Genomic DNA, 27,093 nt, shown 5'->3' with positions numbered 1-27,093 from the left:
TTTGAGACGTGGTTGAATTTGCACGAAAGAACAACAAAACGCGTGGATTTACATTAATTACACAAGTATTATTCGGCCTCGCCCTTTTACGGCTTTAATTCGATTGTTAATAATGAGGAATAATACTGCCATATGTTCAGGGAAAAAAATTATCTTGATAATAAGCTTTTGGGTGACTGGACAAAAATGAATTTTATTGGAGCTATCTTTCGTACCTTATAAGATAACTTTCTATTTTGATATTAACCTTAGTAACACTTAATCGAAATATAACTTGTCTGTTAAAGAATAATAAAATATTGATGAATAGATCTTTTGATGAAGGTACGTTTTAGTGGTTAGCATCTGTGAATCTTTGGAGAACGGCAACTCCGCACAGGAATAAGATTAATTAACTCAATGGCTCATTGTTCAATTGAATCAGAGGATGTGATAAAAAGAGACACAGACACAAAGCGGGCATGTGTATTTTATGTTAAGCACAGCAGAATCAAACAGTTCGTGGTGACGAACTGTAAGTGGGTAAGTAAGGAGCAACTCAGCACAATAGTAACCGAAACTCAAATAGTAATCAAAAAAATTGGGATAAATATATCAAAAAATTGACTTTTGATGCTGAATCTAAATATACGATATTCATTTAAGTTTAATGTTACCCATCAAAAGCTACAAGCTTGAGATAATTTGTGTGATTTTTCGAAAAAAGGGGGAAACACCTTCCAAACGTAAAAGAATCTTAATAAAAGTTGCACCATCAGATTCTGCATTCAGAGAACCCCTGTAGTAGAGGTTTGAAGGTCCTATCTGCAAAAAAGCAGAATTTCGTATTTTTTGCCAGATGAAAGATCAAGGATCCGTGTTTATTACTTTTTTTCCAGGGGCGATCTTATTGAACCAAAGGTCTTAGAAAATCGGGAAAGAGCTCATTCCAACGGAAATTAAATTTTTAGTTCCCCTTTAATTGAACAAGAATTGGAGGGCCACTAGCACATCCACTTTGGAAAGAAAAATGAGAAATGCCCTTATCATATGTTAGGGATGGATGGATCGAGACAGACCATTATCTCCTCTGAAGTGGAGAGAGACTTGGGGGTCATATTCGATAAAGAATTAAAATTCACTATACACACACAGACAGCTTTAGCCAAAGCACTCCAAACCCTTGGCATTATAAAAAGAACAATCACTAGTAGGTCACCTATGGTGATGAGTAAATTATATAAGACATTAGTCAGGCCTAATTTGGAGTTTGGCATGTGTGTTGCTAGCCCCCTCAACAGAGGTGACCAGCAGAAGTTAGAAACAGTTCAGAGACGGGCTACGAAAACAATTGAGGGATGAAAATACTTAAATTACTCATCCCGTCTGAAGAAACTGAAACTCCTCACTCTTGTCTACAGATGTAAAAGGGGTGATATTATTATGACGCATAAGCTCCTAAATTATAACTCCATTAAATAAGCTATTTCAACTTGACCAGTCTGCCAGAACCTGAGGGCATAGTCGGAAACTATATCAGAAGAGAGCTGCCACTAGACTACGCAATAACTTCTTCACTTACAGAATAGTGAGCTTGTGGAATTCTCTCACCGAAGAAGTGGTCACTAACCTCAGTACTGCTGCCTTTAAAAGAGCCGTTGATGGAGAATGGTCATAAAAGCCGTGGCGAACTGAGTGGGATGCCTTTGAGACGTCCAACCATCGTCATCATTAACCTGTGATTCTACAGGATTTAATCCTTATTTCGCTGGACAATGCGATTTAAGATAATTTAAGGTAAAATACCAACTAAATATTTAAGTAAAATATAGCTACAATGTAGTTTCCCACCGAGACAAAACTAATATTTTCTGGTTTAAAGGTATAAAATTTCTCTTAACTTTACTTTTTAAAACAGTAAAAAACTTTTCATATACGAAGTAATTTCTGTTCGTTTTAAGTTTTAATGTCGCTCCTTACTTTCAGAAAAAACCACTTGTTTTTTCTTATTTAATTTCTGAACGTTTTTGAATCAATGCATGTTTTGATTTTGGCTCTCCGCAAATAAATAATTAAAACGAAATTTGCATATTTTTTTTTTTTTGGCTAAATGGCTTTCTCATAGTTTTGATTGAATAAGTTTGAGAAAAAAGGAGCGGGAGAGGAGGCCTTGTTGCCCTCCGATTTTTTGGTTATTAAAATGGCAACTAGAGCTTTTAATTTTTTACGAATGTTTTTATTAGTAAAAGATATACGTAACTTACAAATTAGATTACGTAACGAACTTCTGTATTCTTATGTTTTTATTACGTATATGAAGGGGGCCATCCCCTCGTCAGTACCTCGCTCTTTACACTAAGCTTAAATTTTGTCCCAATTTCTTAAGAATGACCCCTGAATCACAAAAGCCGTAGAATAAATAGTTGAAATTACTAGAAATACTTTAGCGTAAAGAGCGAGGTATTAGAAGGAAGTGAGCCCATCATATGCGAAATAATTTCTGTTCGGTTTAAGTTTTAATGCTTCTCCTTACTTTCAGTTGAAAATACTTTTTCATATTTATTTTTTCATTGTTTTTTTTTTAATAATACCAGAAAATCCTGCGCTCTTTTCATGAAAATTTTCTTCCCTCATGACAAAATCCTCCAAGGAAAGTTCCCCCAACATATCCTCTTCTTATCACCCCCCCCCCACAACCTAAAAATCCCCCTGAAAACGTCTGTACACTTCCAAATAACCATTACTATATGTAAGCACTGGTCAAAGTTGGTAACTTGGGCCCCACCCACAGGGACTCTGGGGGAGTAAGTCGTCCCCAAAGAAATAGTTATAAGGTTTTTTGACTACGCTGAATAAAATGGCTATCTCGGAATTTTGATTTGGTGATTTTGGGAAAATAATTAGCGTGGGAGGGGGCCTAGGTGCCCTCCAATTTTTTGGTCACTTAAAAAGGCCACTAGAACTTTTCATTTCCGTTAGAATGAGCCCTCTTGCAAGACTCTAGGACCACTGGGTCAATACGATCACCCCTGGGGAAAAAAATAAAAAAACAAACAAATAAACACGCATCCGTCATCTGCCTTCTGGCAAAAAATACAAAATTCCACATTTTTGTAGATGGGAGTTGTAATTGTCGTTAAGATTCTATGACTTTTAAAGGTTGTTTCCTCCTATTATCTAAAATAAGACAAATTTTCTCACGCTCGTAACTTTTGATGGGTAAGACTAAACTTGATTAAGCATATATATTTAAAATCAGCATTAAAATGCGATTCTTTTGATGTAGCTATTAATATCTACATCATTGATATCTACATCATATTTATATCTACATCATGGATATCTACATTTTTAGAGTTTTGGTTACTATTGAGCCGGGTCGCTCTTTACTACAGTTTGTTACCACGAACTGTTTGAAAGGAATTATAGAATTATTGAATCAATTGCCTCAGACATCAAAACCATGTTTGCGATTTTTTTTTAAATCATCCCTATCGCCGTTAGATTTCTTTCGCCACTTTTGTTATTACTATAATGAGCATCAAAGATAAATATAAAATAAATAGACACTCTTAATATTGTTTTCTACCCACATATCCATGAAGAGAGATATGTAACGATTTTCAACAGCTTTTTTTAAAGCAAATGGGTACAGCATGCGTAACAACATCCAGGGGCGTCACGCAGGGGAGGGAAAGGGAGGCCTTGTTAATGTTTTCAGCTCGTCCGTATAATGGGGGCGCGAAGTGCCACTATTTTACCGGCTCTTTTTTTGAATAGGGTACATGGGCTGATGGAAATAAGTGACAGAAAATCAGTGAAAAAAGGTCTTTCTGAAATGATCTAATTCATGAATGACGTAAAGTCAGTGAAAGAAGGTTTTTTTTTGTTTTGTTTTTTATTATAGAATTTAACAGCAATATCGAGCTAGTCGGTAAAATCCATTGTTCCACGCTCAAATATTTTTGCTAGTAACGCCTCTGGCAGCACCCCTACCCTTTTGCATTTTTTACCCCAGGCAAAATTCCGACTACGCTTGTGGACAATCGTATCGAGCGTATTGAGCCATAGTAGCCGAGTAGTTTGCACGACAGACTTGAAATTCTGTATCCGTAAGGGCGGTGGTTCGAGTCCTTCTGTTACTGATGATTTGGTTTGAGAGTGGTAGGCGGTGTAATTATATAAAATCAACCAGAGTCGACCCAGCTCCAAATGAATATCTGGACAAATCTGGGGAGACAGGGGAAGCGTCGAATGACTCGCCTCCAACCACATATTGTACTCCCCGCCAAAAGGGAGAGAATCAGGAGATTGGTTCCAGCGCTATGTGGACTATTGGTCAAAATGTGTAAAACATTTTTTGGGGACAAATTTAAGGCTGTAAGCAAGGAAGCAGGAATTTTTTCAAAAGTAATTAAATGATCCTACTCTCACCCTTTTGTTTTCTTTGACAAAATGGATCGAAGCAAAGACATTTTACTGCAGTTTTACTATTTGGTTTAGCTGTGTTTGGTTTTTGTCGAGCTGTATTTCAGTCTGAAAGCAAACTTCAACGAGAACACTTTGTCTGGCTCATCGAAAAACTGCCGGGATTAGGACAAAAGTAAACGATATTATGGCTCAATGAATCAAGTCCGCAGGCACAGCCTTACGCAGACAGATGATTTTTGTCTACCTCTCGTCCTCAAGAAAGCGGGCCATTAGCCAATTCAGACTCGAGTCGGTGGCAAAAGGACGTTCCGTCTTAGATCGCAAACTCGGTTGGGTTAATTGTTAATTATACGGAACACACCAAAGACGTGAAGTTTGTTTATTCCGAATGAAATATACCGAAATATGATGAAAATATAATACTTTAGACACAAAATTATGGAAACTACGGCAAAGAATTATGGAAAGCAGGCAACGCAGAGCGCAAAGTATTAAATACTTAACGTAAAGTTAAATCCTAACCACCTCTATTTATTAAATATTTTTGTTAAATATTTGTGCATTGAATAGTGTGTTCTTTATGATGAACAAGTACCAAATATATAATATATGGAGGTAGTTAGAGGCTAGGTTTGGTTTTTAATGTAATGGGTTCTGCGCGGCTTGGTTTCCATAATTCTTTGCTGCAGGTACCATAATTTATTTTTAAAGTATTATACTTTCATCATATTTTGGTATATTTCATTAGGATTAACCTAACTTCACTTTTTTGTTTTGTTCCGTATGAATAACAAGGTACTTGTTAATTAGGTGGGACACACTTGATTTTGCTATCTAAGATCTGACAAAAAACCGGTTTGCCTTTCGCAATCGGTTATAATATCCTTATTTTGTGTGAGAAAAACTACGATGTAGCTTTATTTTAATGAAATATTTAACATACAGGGGTGGTTGGGGGTTAAGGTTAAGCACTTAATATATTGTATCCTGCGCGGCCAAAACACGTCATTTTAGATCTTAACATCTGGATTCTGCTTGCATTTCAAAATTTTTTGTCCTGAAATTGTTCAAAAGATGATATCCACCCTGATTTACAAATCAACATTTATTTGAAAACTTAGCCTACGCAAAATTTCCTCCAAATATTTGGTAGATCTTTTTTTTCTTTTTTTTTTCTTAAGTGGTCGGTCAACTTTAAAAAATTCTGGAGCTTCGTCCTTACAATCAAACTTTAGTTAAAAACCTGTTTTCATAATCCAAATGGTTCAACGTAACCATCAGTTTAATTTAACATGCAGTGCTGTTTGAGTATCACCAAAATATAATATTGGAATATGTGTGTGGGATACTAAGGTAGATCAGGATTTAGCTGTATTAGGCTATATTTAAAGCTGTTCATGAGCTACCCGGGGATGTTCAAAGGAGGGGGCGGGGCTCAAAGTTACTTTTGGCCACTTTGGTAAAATTCTAGTTTAGCTACTTTTTGCTATCTCAGAAAGGGATTAGGCTAGAAAAATGAAACTTTCAACAATGAATCCGGGGCTAAAACCTAATAAGGTATTGCCAAGTTTCCATTTTAACTCTCTTATGATTTCTAAGTCTCAAAAATTTGCCTACTTTAAAAATTTACCAATTAAAATTTTGGTAAATATAGGACTGTCCATATTATTGACTTACCAATACAGTGAACATGCCAATCAATACCTTTTTTATGCACTTTGCGAATAAAATAATCGCTTCTATCGCAAAAATCATATTCAAGCACTTTTTGAGCTCGAAAAAATGACGAATTTTTAATTAAAGTGTGAGTTATCAGTCGTTTCCGGACAAAATAATACTACGTTTTCTCAGTACCGTTTTCTCGGTCGTTTTAGACAAAATTAAACTACATTTTCTCAGTGCCAAAATTATTTGTAATAAGGCTAGGTTAGATTAGGTCAGATGGTGCTTAAGTTCGAATTTGCGATATAAGCGATTATTATATTCGTAAAGAGCATAAAAAAGGAATCGAGTGGTATGTTCCCTTTATTGGTAAGTCAATAATATGGAAAGTCATATGTTTACCCAAATTTTTACAATGCAACATTTTGCCTTAATTTTCAGTTATCAGTTCCTTTTTCTCTGGTTTTAGTTCTGAAAATGCGACTCCTGTTATTTGAGTAGAATTGAGCCATTTCAATAGTTTTTTTTCTTCTAAAGTTAGGAAATATATTTGCAGATCTTTGAAACCTCATAAGTTAGGATTGAGCAAAGTTGAAAAGCTAAAAACAGTTTTTTGTGTTTCATTTAAGCAGAAGACATGTTTTGCAAGGTTTCATTTTCATAACACATATTTTAAAGGTCATCAAAGGTCACTGCCCTCTAGAGGGAGAAGAAGTGGTGGAAGGTACTTCTAAATACCTTCCCAGGACATACTTTAGTCTGTAGGCCCATCTGTGAACGTTTTATTTTCCTAAAATAAAACTAAAATATAAATTTTCCCTTTCCAAGACAGCGAAAAGTATCTAAACTGGAATTTTACCGGCACTTCTTTTGAGAACCGCCAAACAAAATTATTTTGTTTTATTTATGTCCCCTAGAAAAAACTTTCCCTCGCACCTGCCTGAAGCTATCCCTAATTGGTCAATACACAGAGTAACGGCTCTCCAGAAAGAGACATGCTAAAACAAAAGAGAAGCATTTTTAGTTTGACAAATTTGTGCTTTATTTATGGTTAAACTCGTGTTTGTGATCATTAACAACACCCTCCACTTTTGATGGTTCTATATGTAACCCTAGTCTGCACACAGAAACAGAATAAACTACATATGGCCATTAGATTATGTGTTTTATGTCCTTTTCAATATAATAGTCGTTATCCTGACAATGCACCCCCTCTTCCCTAGTCCTCTGATGGACCCAAATAAAGCACCGCACTTATCTGTTTGCCAGTACAAACTCGAGAATTTGGATGTACAGGTACAGGGTTAAAATAACTGAGACGCTCGGGAGATTAGTTTAAAAAAACAAGTCTTTTTAACTGAAAGTAAGGAGCGACATTAAAACTTAAAACGAACAGAAATTACTCAGTATATGAAAGAGGCTGTTCCCTCCTCAACGCCCCGCTCTTTACGCTAACGTTTGACTTTCTTCCAACTCTGCTTTTTAAACAGTAAAAAACTTTAGCGTAAAGAGTGGGGCGTGCGTTGAGGAGGGAACAGCCCCTTTCATATACGGAGTAATTTCTGTTCGTTTTAAGTTTTAATGTCGTTCCTTACTTTCAGTTAAAAAAAACTTGTTTTCTAAATTAATTTCTGGACGTTTTTGAATTAATACATGTTTTGATTTTTGCTCTCCGCAAAAGAATAATTAAAATGAAATTTGCAAATTAATTTTTGTTTCGGCTACATGGGTTTCCCATAGTTTTGATTGGACGATTGGGGGGGAAGGCTTAGTTGCCCTCCAATTTTTTTTAACTTAGAAAGGCAACTAGAACTTTTATTTTTTACGAACGTTTTTATTAGTAAAAACTATGCGTAATTATGCGTAATTTCGCGTGGGTAAATTAACCCACGCAACGAACTTATATTCGTATATTTTTATTACGTATATAAGGGGGTTCGCCCCCTCGTCAATACCTCGCTCTTTACACTAAAGCTTAAATTTTGTTTCAATTCCTTAAGAATGACCCCTGAATTACAAAGACCGTAGAATAAATAGTTGAGATTACTAAAAACACTTTAGCGTAAAGAGCAAGGTTTTAAGAGGAGGTGAACCCTCATATGCGTGATCATTTCTGTTTGTTTTAAGTTTTAATGCTGCTCCTTACTTTCAGTTGAAAAAACTTTTTCATATTTATTTTTTCATCGTTTTTTGTTAAATAATGCTAGGAAATCCTGTGCCCCCTTAATGGAAATTCTCTTCCTTCAAGACAAATTCCTCCTTGGAAGTATCCCCCCACGTAACGCCTTCCTGGGGACTGTGGGGGAGTAATTCGCCCCTAAAGACAGAGTTATTAGGTTTTTCGACTATGTTGAATAAAATGGCCATCTCAGAATTTTGTTACGGTGACTTTGGGGAAAGAAAAACATGGGAGGAGGCCTAGATGCCCTCCAATTTTTTGGTGACTTAAGAAGGCCACCAGAACTTTTAATTTCCGTTAGAATGAGCCCTCCCATGACATTCTAGGACCACATGGTTGATACGACAACCCCTGGAAAAAAAAACAAATAAACACGCATCCGTGATCTGTCTTCTGGCAAAAAACACAAAATTCCCCTTTTTTATAGGTAGGAGCTTGCAACTTCTACAGTAGGATTCCCTGATACGTTAAATTTGATGGTGTGATTTTCGTTAGAATTCTATGATTTTTCAGGGGGTGTTTTCCCCTATTTTCCTAAATAAGGCAAGTTTTCTCAGGCTCGTAACTTTTGATGGGTAAGACTAAACTTGATGAAACTTATCAAACAGTTCGTGGTAACGAACTGTAGGAAGGAGCGACCCGGCTCAATAGTAACCAAAACTCAAAAAAATTGAATTTTGATAGCCTATCAATAGCTACATCAACAGAATCGCGTTTTAATGTTGATTTTTAATATATAAGTTTCATCAAGTTTAGTCTTACGTATCAAAAGTTACGAGCCTGAGAAAATTTGCCTTATTTAGGAAAATAGGGGGAAACACCCCCTAAATGACACCATCAGATTCAGCGTATCAGAGAACCCTACTATAGAAGTTTCAAGCTCCTATCTAAAAAATGTGGAATTTTATATTTTTTGCCAGAAGACAAATCTCGGGTGCGTTTTTTTTTTTTTTTTTTTTTTTTTTTTTTTTTTTTTCAGGGGTCATCGTATCGACCAAATGGTCCTAGAATGTCGCAAGAGGGCTCATTCTAACGGAAATGAAAAGTTCTAGTGCCCTTTTTAAGTGACCAAAAAAATTGGAGGGAATCTAGGCCCCCTCCCACGCTCATTTTTTTCCCAAAGTCAACGGATCAAAATTTTGAGATAGCCATTTTGTTCCACATAGTCAAAAACCTTAATAACTATGTCTTCGGGGATGACTTACTCCCTCACAATCCCTGGGGGAGGGGCTGCAAGTTACAAACTTTGACCAGTGTTTACATATAGTGATGGTTATTGGGAAGTGTACAGACATTTTCAGGGGAATTTTATTTTGTTTGGGGGTGGGGCTTATGAGAGGGGGCTATGTTGGAGGATCTTTCCTTGAAGGAATCTGTCATGGGGGGGAAGAAAAATTCAATGAAAAGGGCGAAGGATTCTCTAGCATTACTATAAGAAAACAATGAAAAATAAACATGAAAACTTTTTTCAAATGAAAGGAAGAAGTAGCATTGAAACTTAAAATGAACAGAGATTATTACGCATATGAGGGGTTCTAAAAATACTTTAGCATAAAGAGTGAGGTATTTAGGAGGAGATAAATACCTTGCTGTTTTTGCTAAAGTATTTTTAGTAATTTCAACTATTTATTCTACGGCCTTTCTGATTCAGGGGTCATTCTTAAAGAATTGGGACAAAACTTACGATTTAGTATAAAGAGCGAGGTATTAACGAGGGTACAAACCCCCTCGTATACATAATAAAAATGTAAGGTTATGAAAGTTTGTTACGTAAGTTAATTCTTAAGTTACGTATATTTTTTACTAATAAAAACGTTCGTTAAAAATTAAAAGTTCTAGTTGACTTTTTAAGTAACCGAAAAATTGGAGGGGAACTAGGCCTCCTTCTCCATCCCTTATTTCTCAAAATCGTCTGATCAAAACTAAGAGAAAGCCATTTAGCCAAAAAAAGAATTAATATACAAATTTCATTTTAATAATTTATGTGCGGAGAGCCAAAACCAAACATGCATTAATTCAAAAACGTTCAAAAATTAAAAAAAAACTATTTTTTTAGCTGAAAGTAAGGAGCGACATTAAAACTTAAAACGAACAGAAATTACTCCTTATATGAAATGGGTTGTCCCCTCGGCAATTCCTCGCTCTTTACGCTAAAGTTTGACTCTTTGCCACAATTCTACTTTTTAAAACAATTAAAAGCTTTAGCGTAAAGAGCAAGGGATTGGGGAGGGGACAACCCATTTCATATACGGAGTAATTTCTGTTCGTTTTAAGTATTAATGTCGCTCCTAACTTTCAGCTAAAAAAATTAGTTTTTTTTTATTTAATATATATATATATATATATATATATATATATATATATATATATATATATATATATATATATATATATATATATATATATATATATATATACTTATATTTGTATATAAATAAAGGCTAACTCGCACAAATGGACAAAAAAAATATTTGCAAATCCACAAATATTTACATCCCGGCTTCCAGACGGGATATACAGCATTCGGGCATTTATTTTTGTTACTTTATTCTCTTCTTAACTAAAAATTTTACCTATCAGTTGAATATCAGTGTAATTCATTTCAATTATAAGGGGTGAGCCATTGCGGTCTAAGAAATTAGTCTAATGGTGCAGTCTAGCTTTAAGTACTGTGTTATAGTATCCTGGAGGGATTTTGACTTGAAATCTAAAGAAACAAAGATGATCCTTTTTTTCGTTATTTTTTTATGATACAAGGCAAGCCTTCTCCTTCCCCACCATTTGCGATTTTTTTTTTTTTGGGGGGGGGGGTGTTTTTTAATAATTATCACGAGGGCAAATATCTACTTTTTTCTATTTTATTCGATGGAAATACTAAAAAACATTTCTTTTCAATTAAAATACCTAAAAAACAGTGTGTTTGAAAATCTAAGGGGGCACATGCTCCCCTGAATTTGAATTTCAGTTAGAACTTGTTTCTTTTTAAATTTAACTTTATTACTTATATGGCTGTTTGTATGTTTAGCATATATATATATATATATATATATATATATATATATATATATATATATATATATATATATATATATATATATATATATATATATATATATATATATATATATATATATATATATATATATGTATACATATATATATATATATATATATATATATATATATATATATATATATATATATATATATATATATATATATATATATATATATATATATATATATATATATATATATATATATATATATATATATATATATATATATATATATATATATATATATATATATATATTTTTTTAAACATCTCCTCCATATGTAAACAATTTATGTTAAGTATTTTAAAGAAGCTTTTTTCCAGAAATGAAACATTTCAAATAAAAATATTAAATCCAGTGCCTCCCCCCTGGCTTATTTTCTAAGCCATCAGACTAAAAAATTGTGAGCTTCAAAATACCCCGTTTTAGTTTTTTCATGTCTCTTATCTCTTGTAAGTTATTTTTATTCATTCCATTATTTGGAACTACGGCGAGTCACCTAAAATCACTAAATGATTTTCTCAGTAAATGATATCTCTGTGGCCCACGGGTCTTAGGCTGCCGACCCCTAGTTTATAATTTGTTTGTCTATAGATAGATTTTTAATTAATTATTTATGAGGTTCATTACCTCAGGAACATTCTGTTCCCTCTTTCGTTTTAAGCACATTTTATAACGAAATAATTTGGGAATTTGTTACCTAAATATGACGCAAATACCTGTTTTTATAAAGTAAACAGCAATTTCTCGCATCATGAATATGTGTCAAATCAACATACAACAAAATCACTAAGGAATGCAACGAGTGGCATTCTGTGAGAACAGTGGGCTAACAGCAATTACAGCCGCATGTAGTCTGTTTCACTACCTGTCTTAGGTAAGTGTTTGAAGTTGCAAATAGTTGTAGTCTTAAGTAGGCATAGTAGCAGAAGCAGCAGTAGTAATCAGGGGCTTCATTTTTTTCGGAGGCCCTTGCCCCCCAATAATGTGGACGGCCCATGGACAAAGTGCCAAAATATTCATTTTAATTAGGTCTGCACTGTCTGTCGAAAAAACATCCCAATTGTTCTTCTTATTTTTGTTGTTTGTGGCTTCATTTGATTGGAAATTAAAGCTTCTAGTGACCTTTGTAAGAATAAAAAGTGATTAGAGGGCGAAATTATTTAACTTAATTTTTTGACTTAATTATTATTGCGTTTTTCGTTGTGAATTTTAAAACAAAGTAAATAATTTTTTATTATAAAATAATTGACATCACAATTTGACATCACAATGTTAATCTATCTTTGATACGTGGATTGTTCCCAAAAAAGTGTCCTATACAACAGGTTGCAATATATTCTTAATCTACCTTTGATATGAAAGATTGCTCCTATAAAAGGATCCTATAAATTTATACTATATAAATACCTTTATACCTTTATAACCTTCCCTTGCCCATAGTGCCAGCTATAGTTCGCCATCTTTTGATGTCCTTGTTTGTTTTGCTGATGATAGCACACTCGGCACTTCGGGGAACTGTGAATCCGAGCTTCGATTAAACTAGGAATACTTGTTTGAGAGAGTAATTTCATGGCTTAATGCTAATTTTCTTACCCTAAACTTTTCAAAATCCAATTTTTTGATATTTTCGCATGTTTCTCAGATTTATCCCAAGTTATCAGAAATTTATCAGCCAAATGGGATAATTCACAGATCTAAAGATAGATATGTTCGTTTTTTGGGCATTCTTGTTGATGAAAACTTGTCTTTCAAGCGTTACATTGATTTGATTAAAATGAAGATATGCAGAAGTCTCGGTATTTTAAGGAAACTCAAACATATTTTCCCTGGATCAATTTTGGAAATCCTTTTTCACTCCTTGATCCGATCTTACGTTTCCTACTGTCCAATAGTATGGATGTCAACCTTTCCTTCACTGTTAAAACCCCTTTCTAAGGTTTATAATGAAGCTAGAAACCTCATTAAGGAAACTAACCGTTCAAGAGTTATCCCATTACTTGATCTCGAGTCACTGTATATTCTTTCATTTGCATATTTTACTTTTTCTCAGCTTCATGGTGACCTCTCCCGTCCCCTAAGTGTTCAGCCATCTTTCACCTCTGATCAGAATAATTATAAGCTTCGCAATACCGAAAATCATATTCAAGTTCCTTTTACTCCTTGTGTAAGGTCAGACTTTAATCCTTTAATTGCGAGTTATATTGTATGGAATAAGTTGCCCGAATCAGCTCGAAGGTGCCACTCATTCGGTTTGTTCAAAAAAATTATTAAAAATTCATTGGCTTCTTAGAAATTATTTTATCTATTTTTATATGCGTATATGCGTGTATGTATGCATATATATTTCCTTATTATTTCATTGGAGTCTATTTTATCTACAGATCTACATAATTAATTTAGTCTATTCAATCTATTAGTCTATTTAGTTTTGTTTTCTATAGTTTTTTATTTTATTTATATTTTCCTTTCTTCTCCTTTTTGCTCTTCTCTGTGAGTAAGTGATTTTTTTTTTTTTTTTGAGTAAGTGGCTCGTTCATTTTCCCCTTTTTTACATGCCAAAGAGCCTTTGGAGAAATAGTAAAATGAAATATTGTATGTGTGTTTCGTGATGAATAAATCTTATCTTATCTATACATTAGGTTCCAATGTGTACTTAATCCTTGCTATTTGGTAGTTTTTTCTGTATATACCGGGCAGTGCCAGGGCACTTGATATGGCACTTGCTATTATGTTAATAAAGCTTTATACATCTCTAAAGTTGGTAAGCATACGGCACTAAACCCTCAAAATCTAAACTGACGGTGCTGAATTCTCTTTTGTGTCCCTTCAGCCAGGAAGTGTAATGGGGGTTGGGAGCGAGCCAACCTGTGCTTTTACACACTATTTCTTCTTATCTTTCCCAGATTTCTCCAGGTACCCATTGAGAGCTGCGCCGACTTTGGCTGAGCTTAGAGAGTGACGCCACTGACCCTGTCCCAAACCAAATAACCGGCCTGGCCGGGAATTGAACCCTTACCTCTCAGACGAAGGATTCCCCAACCCAGCAGACCAACCATCTCTACCGGCTAGCCATCACTTTTACACCTCTAGGTGAGCATGTCGCATTTTTTCAGCTGTAAAAACCTCGATAGTCGCCAATTCTTGAGGAGTTTTAGACTATAATTGTGTATAATCATCATTTTGCTTTCTATGATACTTAGACCCTTCAAGCCTGTATCCAGAGGAGGGAGGCTCTATGGTTTTCATCTTCCCTCTCCTCTAAAATTTGTTTCTGAGTCGTAAAAATTGCACATTGGCAAAATTGTATACGCTTGAAGACGTGTATTGTGCCTTCCTCCATCCTCTCCCCCCATCCCAAACAAAAATCACTGACAGGCCTTCATATATATAAAGGACTAGCTGTTGGGGTGGCGCTTCGCGCCACCCCAGCAACTATTTGGTGGGGCGCTTCGCGCCCCCCCAAGCCCCCCCCGCGCGTGTAAGTCGTTACGCGCCATATTAGTTATGCGCCATTGTAGTTGTGTCCCTGTGTCCCACCTGTGAATATAGATAGATTTATATATGTGTTTCAAACTACGTAAAAATTGCGAATAAACAACATTCTTGGCTTTCCCATTGTCTGTGCATATACAAAGCCGTATGTACTAATAATGACGTCATATGCAAACGCTCTTTTTACAAACAAACAAACATGCATCCACACAACTCGTTTTTATATAGATAGATAGATAGATAGATACAATACAAATTAACTGCGTAAAACTTGCGAATATACAACATTCTTCGCTGTCCAATTGTCGCTGCATATAAATAGATTGTCAGGTTTACCGACCCTCGAACATGCAACGTACAATTGTCCATGGGAAAAACAATCAGTATTAAGATCTATACCACATTTTTCTAATGATTGACCTTGAGCTTTGTTAATGGTGATTGCAAATACTAATCGAATTGGGAATTGCAATCTTTTAAATTGAAAAAGCAGATCCGTTGGAATCATGGGAATGCGAGGAATAAGAACAGCCTCACCCTCATAAGGCCCTGTCAAGATTGTGGCCTCTATTAGGTTTTCCATTGTTTTTTTTTACGGCAAGTCGCGTGCCATTGCAAAGCTTTGGTGGGTTGATATTTCTTAAAAGTATTATTGGTACGCCTATTTTTAGTTGTAGCACGTGTGGTGGAAACCCTGAAGGATCTATGGAATTTAAAAATTCAGATGGATAATTAACCGCTTCATTTGGTTCCAAAACTGTGTCGACTGACTTGTAAAGGACTGCCTGGTCTCGAATCTTGGTCAAAACAATATTGTTGATTTCGTGGACGTCTATATTTTTGGGTGCGAGAATCGCTCTTTCACTTAGCCATTTATTATTTTTATAATTTTTTCGAATATTCGGAAATACTTTTTCAATCAATTCATTTTTGGACGTCACTAAATTACAGAAATCAGCAGGTAGTTGTATACGTCCTGAAATTGAGTCTACTGTTTGACCAGAGTCATCGTTTTGCAATCGGACACGCATATTTGTAGTTAATTTTAATATTTTTACGTGTGCCCATAAATTAGAATTTTTTAGGCAAGCATTCATTTCGTCTGCAGGAGTTAAACTACGTAAAAATTGCGAATATACAACATTCTTGGCTTTCCCATTGTCTCTGCATATACAAAGCCGTATGTACTAATAATGACATCATATGCAAACGCTCTTTTTACAAACAAACAAACATGCATACTCACAACTCGTTTTTATATAGATAGATAGATAGATAGATACAATACAAATTAACTGCGTAAAACTTGCGAATATACAACATTCTTCGCTTTCCAATTGTCGCTGCATATAAATAGATTGTCAGGTTTACCGACCCTCGAACATACAACGTACAATTGTCCATGGGAAAAACAATCAGTATTAAGATCTATACCACATTTTTCTAATGATTGACCTTGAGCTTTGTTAATGGTGAGTGCAAATGCTAATCGAATTGGGAATTGCAATCTTTTAAATTGAAAAGGCAGATCCGTTGGAATCATGGGAATGCGAGGAATAAGAACAGCCTCACCCTCAAAAGGCCCTGTCAAGATTGTGGCCTCTATTAGGTTTTCCATTGTTTTTTTACGGCAAGTCGAGCGCCATTGCAAAGCTTTGGTGGGTTTATATTTCTTAAAAGTATTATTGGTACGCCTATTTTTAGTTGTAGCACGTGTGTTGGAAACCCTGAAAGATCTATGGAATTTAAAAATTCAGATGGATAATTAACCGCTTCATTTGGTTCCAAAACTGTGTCGACTGACTTGTAAAAGACTGCCTGGTCTCGAATCTTGGTCAAAACAATATTGTTGATTTCGTGGACGGCTATATTTTTGGCTGCGAGAATCGCTCTTTCACTTAGCCATTTATTATTTTTATAATTTTTTAGAATATTCGGAAATACTTTTTCAATCAATTCATTTTTGGACGTCACTAAATTACAGAAATCAGCAGGTAGTTGTATACGTCCTGAAATTGAGTCTACTGGGATCTTTCCGTTTCCAATTGTCAGCAATTGATCTGAAAATGTTTGACCAGAGTCATCGTTTTGCAATCGGACACGCATATTTGTAGTTAATTTTAATATTTTTACGTGTGCCCATAAATTAGAATTTTTCAGGCAAGCATTCATTCGTCTTCAATGGCTCTGGTGGTGCAGCCAATAGAGGAAGTTTAACTTTTCCTGAGTCGCAACACATTCCCATTGTTTCACCATTGAATTTCAAGGCCTTGCAATAGGGACAAATTTTAGACATTGTCCCGATTTGAACACATCTACTCAAGCTATAATCATCGACTGGGTTGTACCTGAATGCCAGGCGATAACTTTCAGGTTGCTCTGATTCCTCGGCACGCTTTCTTTTCTTACTTTCTCTATCAGCAGCAACCCTCATTTCTTGCTGTTCTTGTGATTCCTCGGCACGCTTTCTTTTCTTACTTTCTCTATCAGCAGCAATCCTGATTTCTTGCTGTTCTTGTAATTCCTCGGCACGCCTTCTTTTTTCACTTTCTCTTTTAGCAGCAAGTCTGCTTCCGCGTTGCTCTGGTAGTTCCTCGGCACGCTTTCTGTTCTTTTTTTCTCTATCAGCCTCAAGCCTGTTTCCTTGCTGTTCTTTTGATTCCTCGGCACGCTTTCTGTTCTTTCTTTCTCTATCAGCCTCAAGCCTGTTTCCTTGCTGTTCTTTTGATTCCTCGGCACGCTTTCTGTTCTTTCTTTCTCTATCAGCCTCAAGCCTGTTTCCTTGCTGTTCTTTTGATTCCTCGGCACGCTTTCTTTTCTGACTTTTTCTATCAGCAGCAAGTTTTTTGGCATAGACTCTTTGAGCATCTTCATCGGCTTTTGCCATGGTAAGTTCATCAGTCATTGTAAACTTAAACATTAATAGATTTCTACGTGAACATATGTCTTAAATATCTTGAATGACGTCACCGTCAAAGCAAAAATGACGACAACTAATTTCATGACGTCAGTCAACACAGAAACATGACGTCACCTGATCCACAGACAGACACACAGACAGACAACTTATTTATATATATATAGATTAATTGAAATGTGGCGCGTTTTTTCTTTTTGAGTTTTATAATCTAGTTTCATTATTATCCCACAATTTAACCAACTTTGCGTTCGTAATTAATAGATACACATCCATCAATCAAAACTGTTTTACTTAGCTATTTTGCTACTAGCACTAGTCAAATTGAATTTTTTAGCAATGTTTACGTGTCAGCAATTACTGATCGTCTATTCTCCAATTCCATTCTAGTGAGTCTCTAGTCCCTCGCTGAGGAATCAATTTTAAAATAAAAATTATATTTAGCTTTATTTCCATTAAACTACGATGCAATACCAATTTTAAGCTTATAATTAATACTTCCTTGTAAATAAAAAATAATAATAATAATTTTTGCGACCCGCATTACTTACAAAACAACTACTGTATGCTGATAGATAAATAGCAATTAGTTTGGACAGTTTCATATAAAGTTGATAGAAAACATTACGAACCTTAGAGTATAAATAATTGTGAATATAATTTTTTAAAAGTTTGCAGCAAAGAACGGTGGATATTTCCCATCGTTCTATGCGAAGCTTGACTAAAGTTAAATGACGTTGCTGTCTAGGCTACATTTGTGAACATTAGGAATAATAAGCCCAGAGACGGTCTAGTGAGTTTTAAAACATTATCATAGCAACTGCACTCCACGCGAACGCAGTCCCCCACCACCACAGATTCTACTGTTTTGTTACCCCTATTTGGGGTAATCCAGTTGCTAGCAAATCTGAAGTGCAATGAATAGGGCTGCCAATTTTTTTTTTTAAGGAGAATGTCATATTTTTTCCGAAAATGTGCTTTTTGTGTCATCTCAGATTCCATAATGTGTCACAAAATGTGTCAAATTGTTTTGCTACAAGTGGTATCATATTTAATTGTCAAATCTTTATTTAGAGTTTTGAATATGTAATCTTTTCCAAATCAGTTCAAAAAGGAGTAAACTTAACCTAATCCTATTATCTTGGGATCATGACCTTTTTGTGACGTCATGAAAGAAATAGAAAAATTCGATTAAATGAATGTTACACACTATGAATTTGTGTCTGGGCGGCCAACGAGGCAATTTCACATTTATAAAAGTTTTAGGGACAATCAATTCCGACAGCAAATTGAAAATAGACTTTTCATATGATCGTAATCGGCTCTTTACGTAATCGGCTTTATTGGCTAAGCTTTTTATTAACTCAATATGTAAGCCATTCAACCAGCTTCAATCTAGTAATTTGTCATATTTTTTGGTGCCTTTTTAGGCCAGATGGATTATTCTGAAGGAAAGACATCTCTTGAAATTTGTAATCTTGTCCGAGGTTGGATACCCCTCCTGCACTCCTAAAAATGGGAGCTGCTGCTTATGCACACAGCTTTGATAAACTGCATGCTGTTTAATTTTTACTATTAAGTACGTACCAGTTGGCTACATCAAATACTCAATCAAGAAGCCAATTAAGTTCATATATTCAGCGTGGATTTTGATTTGAAATTTCCGCCTATGGCTGTTTTTTTCCTGTGGTTTAAATTTTAAATACGGTTATGGCATCTGTCCTGTATTCTGCACTGTTTGTGCACTACTGCCACCGTTAGGCAGCGCTATTCCCTTCCATTAATTTGTAGCTTTTCTGGAGGTAGAAAATTGAAAATTTGCTTTTCTTTTATTACCATTTAAAAATCACGACTAGGATGACAAAAATGTATAATTTTTTATTGAAAAATGTGTCATTTTCGTCGATTGTGTCATCATTTCGTCTGAATGTGTCATTGTGTCACGCAACATCAAATTGTGTCATTTTGACACAAAATGTGTCAATAAGGCAGCCATGGCACTGAACAACTTGGTAATCTCTCTCACACACACACCGTCCCCAGAATTTCAAGTATATTCGACCCTGGCTATATCTAGGGCTCATTGGTGTCTTCTTCTTTCTCCTTGTACCAGGCCATAAAAGTTGGACTCTTTCTCTTAACTCTACTTCTCAAAACGGTAAAAAAAAAAAAACTTTAGCGTAAAGAGCAGGCCGTTGAGGAGGAAAAGCTCCTTTCATATACGGATTAATTTCTGTCGCTTCTTACTTTCATTTAAAAAACTTTTTTTTTAATTTAATATATTTAGAATCAGCATTAAAATGCAATTCTTTCGATGTAACTGTTGGTATCAGAATTCTGTTTTTTAGGGGTTACGGTTACTATTGAGCCGGGTCGCTCCTTACTGTATATTTGCACATTAGGAGGGGAGAGGTTTAGTATAGCGGGGTTGTATACAAAATGTAACCTAATATAACCAAAATACCAACAAAATATATACTAAAATATAGCAACAATATGGCTATACCAGCTATTGTCGGTTTTTATAGATCCAAATTCTTGCGCGTATACTGGCTAACAGATAAGTACCTTTAACCCCAATAATATATTTGTTTGTTGTTGTTTCTGTTCTTTATTCTGTTAGAAACCGGCTATGATGTGTAGACTCGAAGATGCCCAGTTTAATGTGAGCTGTTGTTTATGTTTGGATAAAACATACTAGGCAATTTGAAATGAATTAAAATTGGGAACAATAATGGAAAAAAACAGAATGATTCGTTTGGTAAGTTTGTAGATTAACTGACAAATGAGATTTCATCCTAAGCCAAAAATAACATTCGTTTGCGTCTCAATTTTTTTTACCCAACCCCTGTCCCCTCACACCCCACCCCTTAATAGTCAAATATGTGTCCTGAATCTTATGTATGTAATGGATTTTCTTTTGTTTTGATAAACCGTTAAATCAATTTGAACAAAAAAGAGAGAAGCATGACATATTCTATGCATATAGGCTAGGCCTATACAATTCAGGGTGTACATTTAATCACAAGACAGGGGGTAAATTTGAAACGCACATAGACGTAATAGCTGAATGTGTGGTCTAGATTCAAGTACCCTGCGAATATCATGCTTGTTCATCTCATTAGCTTCTACGAGCATGTAAGCAAGAGTATAATGGACGTGCTCGCAACTAACGCCATTTTTCATTCAGACTGGCTACTTATTCGTATTCGTCTAATGAAATAACTATCTTAAAACTCAAAAAGGAATGCTAATTACGCTACTTTTACAATCACAAAATGGTCACTTGTTAGCTACACTTTCAAAATATGGCTCAAATTTCAATTCATCTGTTAAATGCACTTAGAAAATATGGTACAAAGGAGTTTGTGAATCTGTTCGTACGGCATTTGACTGGTTCTAATTTTTTGTAATTTCTAGTGGGTCTGCTGACTGATGCGGATGGTGGAAGTATGGATCGGTGCTTCTCGTTTGTTAATAGTGATTTCCCAAATTTCATTATTAGCTCATGTCTTCGATTGAATAAGGTAGGCAAATTCAAGAGCGCTTTCGTATTTGCTGAAACTAGGTCCGAGTATTATCTTAGTAGCGTGTTTTTGGACATTTTCTAGTTCAGCTGCCATGTGAGCTGTGTTCTGAGATTGGGTACCCTAAACGGTACAGCAATACTCGAGGATAGGCCTTATGTAGGTTGTATACGCCAGCAGGAGCGGACAATTAGAGAAGCCTAACCTGCGCATTCTTGTTAAACTCTCGATTGAGTAGTGACCTTTGTGCACAACATTGTTTACATGTAGCTTAAGCGAGCAGTTACGCCTAGGACTACTGCAGAGGAAACAATTGGAAATGGAATATCTGTGATTGGGATATCTCACTTGAGTGGATTAAATCGTAAAACCTTTGATTTCTATTCATTCACTTGTAGACTATTCGACTTACACTGGTTGATGATGTCTGAGAAGAAAGTTGGGTCAGACTGCTGCTTTGCTACTGCATTTCTGACTATTTACTTGAGAAGTGCAGACAATTCATCAAGAAACTTGAAACGCTCTTCAAATTCTTCAAGGTTGGGGTTTATGGTGGCAAGAAATAAAAGAGCACCTAATTTCTTTCCTTGAGGGCAGCCGCATGTTCTCCCATATTCTGACCACATAGAGCAGGTATCTTCTGCAAACAAATGGTAAACTAATTGCCGTCTCATTATGCCATCTGATTATTTGGAGTACTACATTTACTTGAAGAATCGTCAATGACCAGCATTTCCATTAGCTTATAATGGATAGGTCAAACAGTTATAGGACGGTAAGATATACATTCTGCTGTGTTTTCCCCATTTTAATCACAGGAGTAATAATGCCCGTACAAAAAAGATCTTTTTGCTGGATGGAGTACTTCGACAAACTATGTAACCAGCACCAACTCTCCAAAGCAATGGTGACGTGAACAGTATAGCCATAAACCAAGCCGCATCCCTGATGACATGCAGGAACCAAACTTACCCGGCAGTATCTACAAAGACGTGAACGCTACTCCTGTGACGTTTAATGACCTTTACGGTCATTGAAGGTAATTCCGATGGACTGTTTTTGACTGCCTCTATTGTATCTGACGATTCATTGGAGATACCAAACAGGACAGGTGTATTCAATTACTGGGTAAAATAATGACAGGAAAATTCTCAAATCCTGTGATTTAGGCCTTTGTAATTTTTAAAGATGTTTGAGGAGGGAAAATGATGCATCTGTGCGTTTTAAAATATCATTGATGTGGCAATTCCATTTAAGTTACCCGAGGTGGTCTTACCTAGTAATTTCATAGTACTAACTGACATTTGAGGGTGTTTGAGCTGATGAAAGAAGGACAATTCTTAAAGAAATTGATTGTCAATAATTAGCATCTTGCTATATACAAATTTTGTGCCAGGATCTATTGGGGCTCTCGTCATCTCCACATGCATAGCTACTAGACATTTCCACTATTTTGAAAAAAATGGTGATACTCCAATCTTTGTCTCGGATGTCTTTGGGTGATAAAGAGAAAAGGAAGCTAGGAAAAGACGTGGTAGGAGGCTGATTGCCGTCCAATCACTTTTGACTCAAAAAAAGGCTGCTTGAAAATTTAATTTCAAAGAAATTTAGTCACTCCGAGTTTTGAGCGATGACTCCTTCCATACAAAGTGGTCAGGTGAAAAAAAAATAAACAAAAATAAAACAATAAAGCCAAATTGCTCTTCACATAGTGTTTGCTATTATGCTGCCTATGATATTGAAATGATTTATCTACAACCTGTTCTTTTGAGAATGCCTTTAAACAAGGCGTGACTCTACAAGTACATTCAGTGGATAAACACCCGTGGGAGAACTCCACGGAGCCTTAAAACATATCTTCAGAAAGAGGATATTAGCTGTTCTCTTTGTTCTTCGGCACGACGTTGTCTGCTTTCTTTTCATCGAGATAATCATAATCAGCTCTCTAAATAGTAGACCTTAGCAGAACCCACTTCCAAACTTTGTTCTATTTTTTTTCCAGGGTGGTAACAATTTTCAATGATTTCAAAAGAACTTGGACATGGGTCGAACTCCAATAATCCATGAACTTGCAGTGGTATTCATCTGCCTGCTACTTAGGAAGTGGACCGTAGACATCAAACCCATATCTGATCTTCCGACGAAACATTTTAAAGCCAAAGTATGTATCCTTTTGGTTTCATTTTTCTATTTCTGTTAATTTAGGTAAATAAATTAAATAGGAAGTAGTGGTATACTGCGGATTTATTTTTAAAAATTGATCTAGCGACAAACTTCAAGTTTTCAACCAACCTCATCACAATCCCTAAGTAATGCAAAGGAGACGGGGTTGGGGAGCGTTCACAACATACAACTAGGGGAGTGTTTACTTTGACATCTTGAGAAACAATTATTAACTACTAAAAATGTCTTCACTCACTTTAAAATTTCGTTTACGAAACTGTAACTACTTTAGTTACAAAAAAATTTCATTTACCGTGACAACCAAACTTTTTACGTTGAAACAGTTGTTATAAAAGTTTGAACTAACACTTCTCAAATTCAGAATATATGCAAGCCTTTGTTTGTGTATTATTGGTCGAGAGTGGAGGAGACATTTTTTTTAAAGAATGGCCTCTATCAGGTAAAGAATATCATCTTTAAATTGCATTTATCCTAATTGCTTTAATATTTGCTCAGTCCCTTGGTGTTGTATTCATCCTTTTCCAAAACAATGTCAAGAGTAATTCACCTGAAAATATTGTTTTATGACACATTGTATTGAGGAACCATGACAGGGCTTTTTTTTCTTCCTGTTTGGAATTGGCTTTACTTTGAGGTAAGATTGTACTGATTCATTTTAAATTTTCATTCAGATTTCAATGACCCCCAATCTTCAAGACTGGCTAGTATTTCAGCTTCGGTTTATTCCAACTAGATGAAATCACCCGACCATCCATGCAGGGAAAAAAGAAAATATTTTCTGCAGAGATATTAGAACCTTAGGTCCACAAATTCTTTTTATGAAGATGTTTGTTTTTTTCTTCAATAAATTTTTTCAAATAATTTACTGTCAGGATCCTAAATGAATAGAAGAGCACATGGGTGCCAATAACATTGTTGCAGTAGCTTTAAAAAAAATTAAACTCTAAAATTGAATGGCTTTGCGTTATGCTTCAAGTAGGCAGGGTGGAAGCTTTAGTAACAACATTCGTGCTTACCAAAGTCAATTAATGACAATATCATTAGTTAGTACTAACAACATCCATGGCAAAACAATGTAGTTTCAAAGAGGGACCGGATTTGAGACTGGGAGCGTTCTAAGCTTGGCGAAATATGGAAAAACGTTGTAAAAAAAAAGTAGAAACTTTTTTAAGTACAAAACTTGGTTGACTCAACCTGAACGAAAAAAAAGGAATTTTTATAACAATTAATGCATCAAAAGAATTGGTTGTTTAAGCTGATTCCAAATTTACAAATTATTCAAGTTTAATATTACCCATCAAAAGCTACGAACCTGAAAAAAATTGCCTGATCCCCCCGAAAAACCAAGCGATCTTGATGAAAATCGCACCAATACATTCATTATATCAATGAACCCTACTGAAGATTTTTCAAGGTTCTAATATATATATACATATACATATATATATATATATATATATATATATATATATATATATATATATATATATATATATATATATATATATATATATATATATATATATATATATATATATATACACATATATACATATATACATATATGTATGTATATATCCCCAGGGGAGTTCGAATCAAACGAATAGTTCTAAAGCATCACAAGTGAGATAATTTCGATAGAAATTAAAAGAACTACATGTTGAGGTTTCCAGTTGCAGAAAAAGTAATGCCTTACGGTAGCATTCCTGAAAATCCATGTAGTCGAAATGAGATAAACCGTTATTATATACATTTTTCCTAATGGTTGATTGAATGTAGTATGTTAATAGATTTTTAATTAAATTATGTTTTGTGATGTGATTTAAATTATGTTTCATTAAATTATGCGTATCACCTATAACGAAGGATGGGCAGCGGGTCATTGTACGTGCAGGAGGAAGCCAGATTTCATTAAAACCGCATTTTGATGTTAAAATTTAGTTTCCTTTAGGTAAATATAGGAATAGGTATGAAGAAGGTAGGGTAAGAGTTAACCCCTCATCTTCCTTCATTTAGACTAAGCCTAAATAAAGGTTCTACTGGGTGATACATCCCTTCTTATTGTAGAAAGAGATTTTCACATTCATTTTAAAGCTTCATTTAATCAGATAAAACAAAAATTCCACTTCAAGTTGTGCCTACTTTCTTGTTGTACTAATAACAAAAGATATTTTTAAAATATAAATAAATAAAATATAAATATATTATATAATTTATATTATAGATAAATATGAAAAATATAAATATAAATTTTTTTAAATTTATTTTATAAATATTAAATTTTTTGAATATTAAAATTTTGAAGATATAGTCTTTACTTTTTTTTTTTTTTTAGCCTGATCATGTTTTTGAAGAATTTCCAGTAGAGTTTAAATGCAACATCACATCCGACGTTGCAAAGTCAGCTCTAGAACGAGCAAGGACGAGTGCTTGCAAGCAGAAAATAGTGGACTTTGCCTGCTCTCTAGAAAGCGGAGAATTTATCCCGACAATTCTGCCAAATACCTGTCCCGGTGATCAACAGAAACCCTTCATATACATTGGTTGTTTCATGCATAATAAAACAGAAAATATTCTTCCATACAACAGCTCATTTGAAGATAATTCTGTGACAAGTTGTGTCAATAATTGCACTCTTGCAGGAAGAACTTATGCAGGAGTTCAAAAGTAAGTATGATATTTCCTTCAAATGAAGTACTAATAAAACACATCACAACAGTGACATGATTTAAGCAGTTCCGCAAAAAAGCTTCAGAATTCGAAAATTTTAATTAACAGCCAAGTAAAACTTAAACACAGTAAAGCCAAAAGTTAAGCAAAACTTTCTCGAAAAATGGGTTAACTAAATATTACGATAGATACACATGTTTATAATGTGAAGACAAACAAGACCTGGAGAGAAGCCTTTCAAGTCACGATTTATGCTTAAGGCTCAGTGGCTCCGTAGCTGCCGATACGGGCCTTATGTTAAATATTATGAAATCACTAATAATATCTTACAAATCAAAAGTTTGCCTATGTTTTTTCCAGTTGGCTTAAAATTTGAGAACTGTCAGAACATTTTAGTAAGATGGCTTTAAATAAAACCCTGGGCTTTGTGTAAACCAAGCCTCTGAGCAGGTAGCATTTAAATGAAGCTTGTCTATCGTATTTATGTAATCCACATGTTTTCTTAAAGTTATTAAATATTTGTAAGCGAGCTATGACTCATTTATTGAATAAAATATTGGAATAAAACAATGTTTTGGAGGAGGTCCGGCCATGGAGGGCCAGGGTCAGCTCTCGTGAGTTTTGAAAGAAAATATTATTTATATTTTCTTGGGGGGCTGGGGCTAGCTCCCATTTTGGACTAGATGGATGTAAAATCATTGAACTTTCGCTAAAGGCCAAAGAAAGCTGCTATGCAACAGCACCGAGGTACCAGGGGTCACAGTATTCATTACGCAGTTGTCAGACCAGTTATTTGATCAGCTAAAGACCGAATGCTCAAGTCATGATCTTACCATTAACGAAGCCAAGTCGAAGATAATTCGTTTCAACCCTCTGAAGCGGAACATAGATATGCCTCTAGTCCCTTTCCCGATTGTCAACGAAATAAAAATCTTAGGAGTAATTTTCACTAGTGACTGTAGTTTCAGTGCCCATATTAATTTAACCGTC

General features: G+C 35.0%; 1 protein-coding gene across 6 annotated transcripts in view; it reads left to right on the top strand.

Annotated features, from left to right (window-relative positions):
* The first annotated feature begins 1,582 nt into the window (after positions 1–1,582).
* LOC136042014 (xylosyltransferase oxt-like) overlaps positions 1,583–27,093 on the top strand; it is an 85,091-nt gene continuing 59,580 nt past the window's right edge. For 2 of the 6 annotated variants that reach the window (XM_065726860.1, XM_065726855.1), the window contains exons 1-3: positions 5,631–5,763; positions 23,252–23,410; positions 25,769–26,100. In XM_065726860.1, coding sequence (XP_065582932.1) covers positions 23,291–23,410; positions 25,769–26,100 — 452 coding nt within the window. In that variant the 5' untranslated portion in view covers positions 5,631–5,763; positions 23,252–23,290. Of the gene's footprint in view, positions 1,777–5,630; positions 5,764–14,216; positions 14,404–23,251; positions 23,411–25,768; positions 26,101–27,093 lie in introns of those variants that run through there. The other 4 variants (XM_065726861.1, XM_065726856.1, XM_065726858.1 and 1 more) reach the window with 4 other exon arrangements.

This window comes from Artemia franciscana, unplaced genomic scaffold, assembly GCF_032884065.1.
Source record: "Artemia franciscana unplaced genomic scaffold, ASM3288406v1 PGA_scaffold_56, whole genome shotgun sequence".
Lineage (NCBI taxonomy): Eukaryota > Metazoa > Arthropoda > Branchiopoda > Anostraca > Artemiidae > Artemia > Artemia franciscana.
The sequence above is the reverse complement of the archived record's forward strand: the minus strand, read 5'-3'. Positions and strand labels throughout refer to the sequence as shown.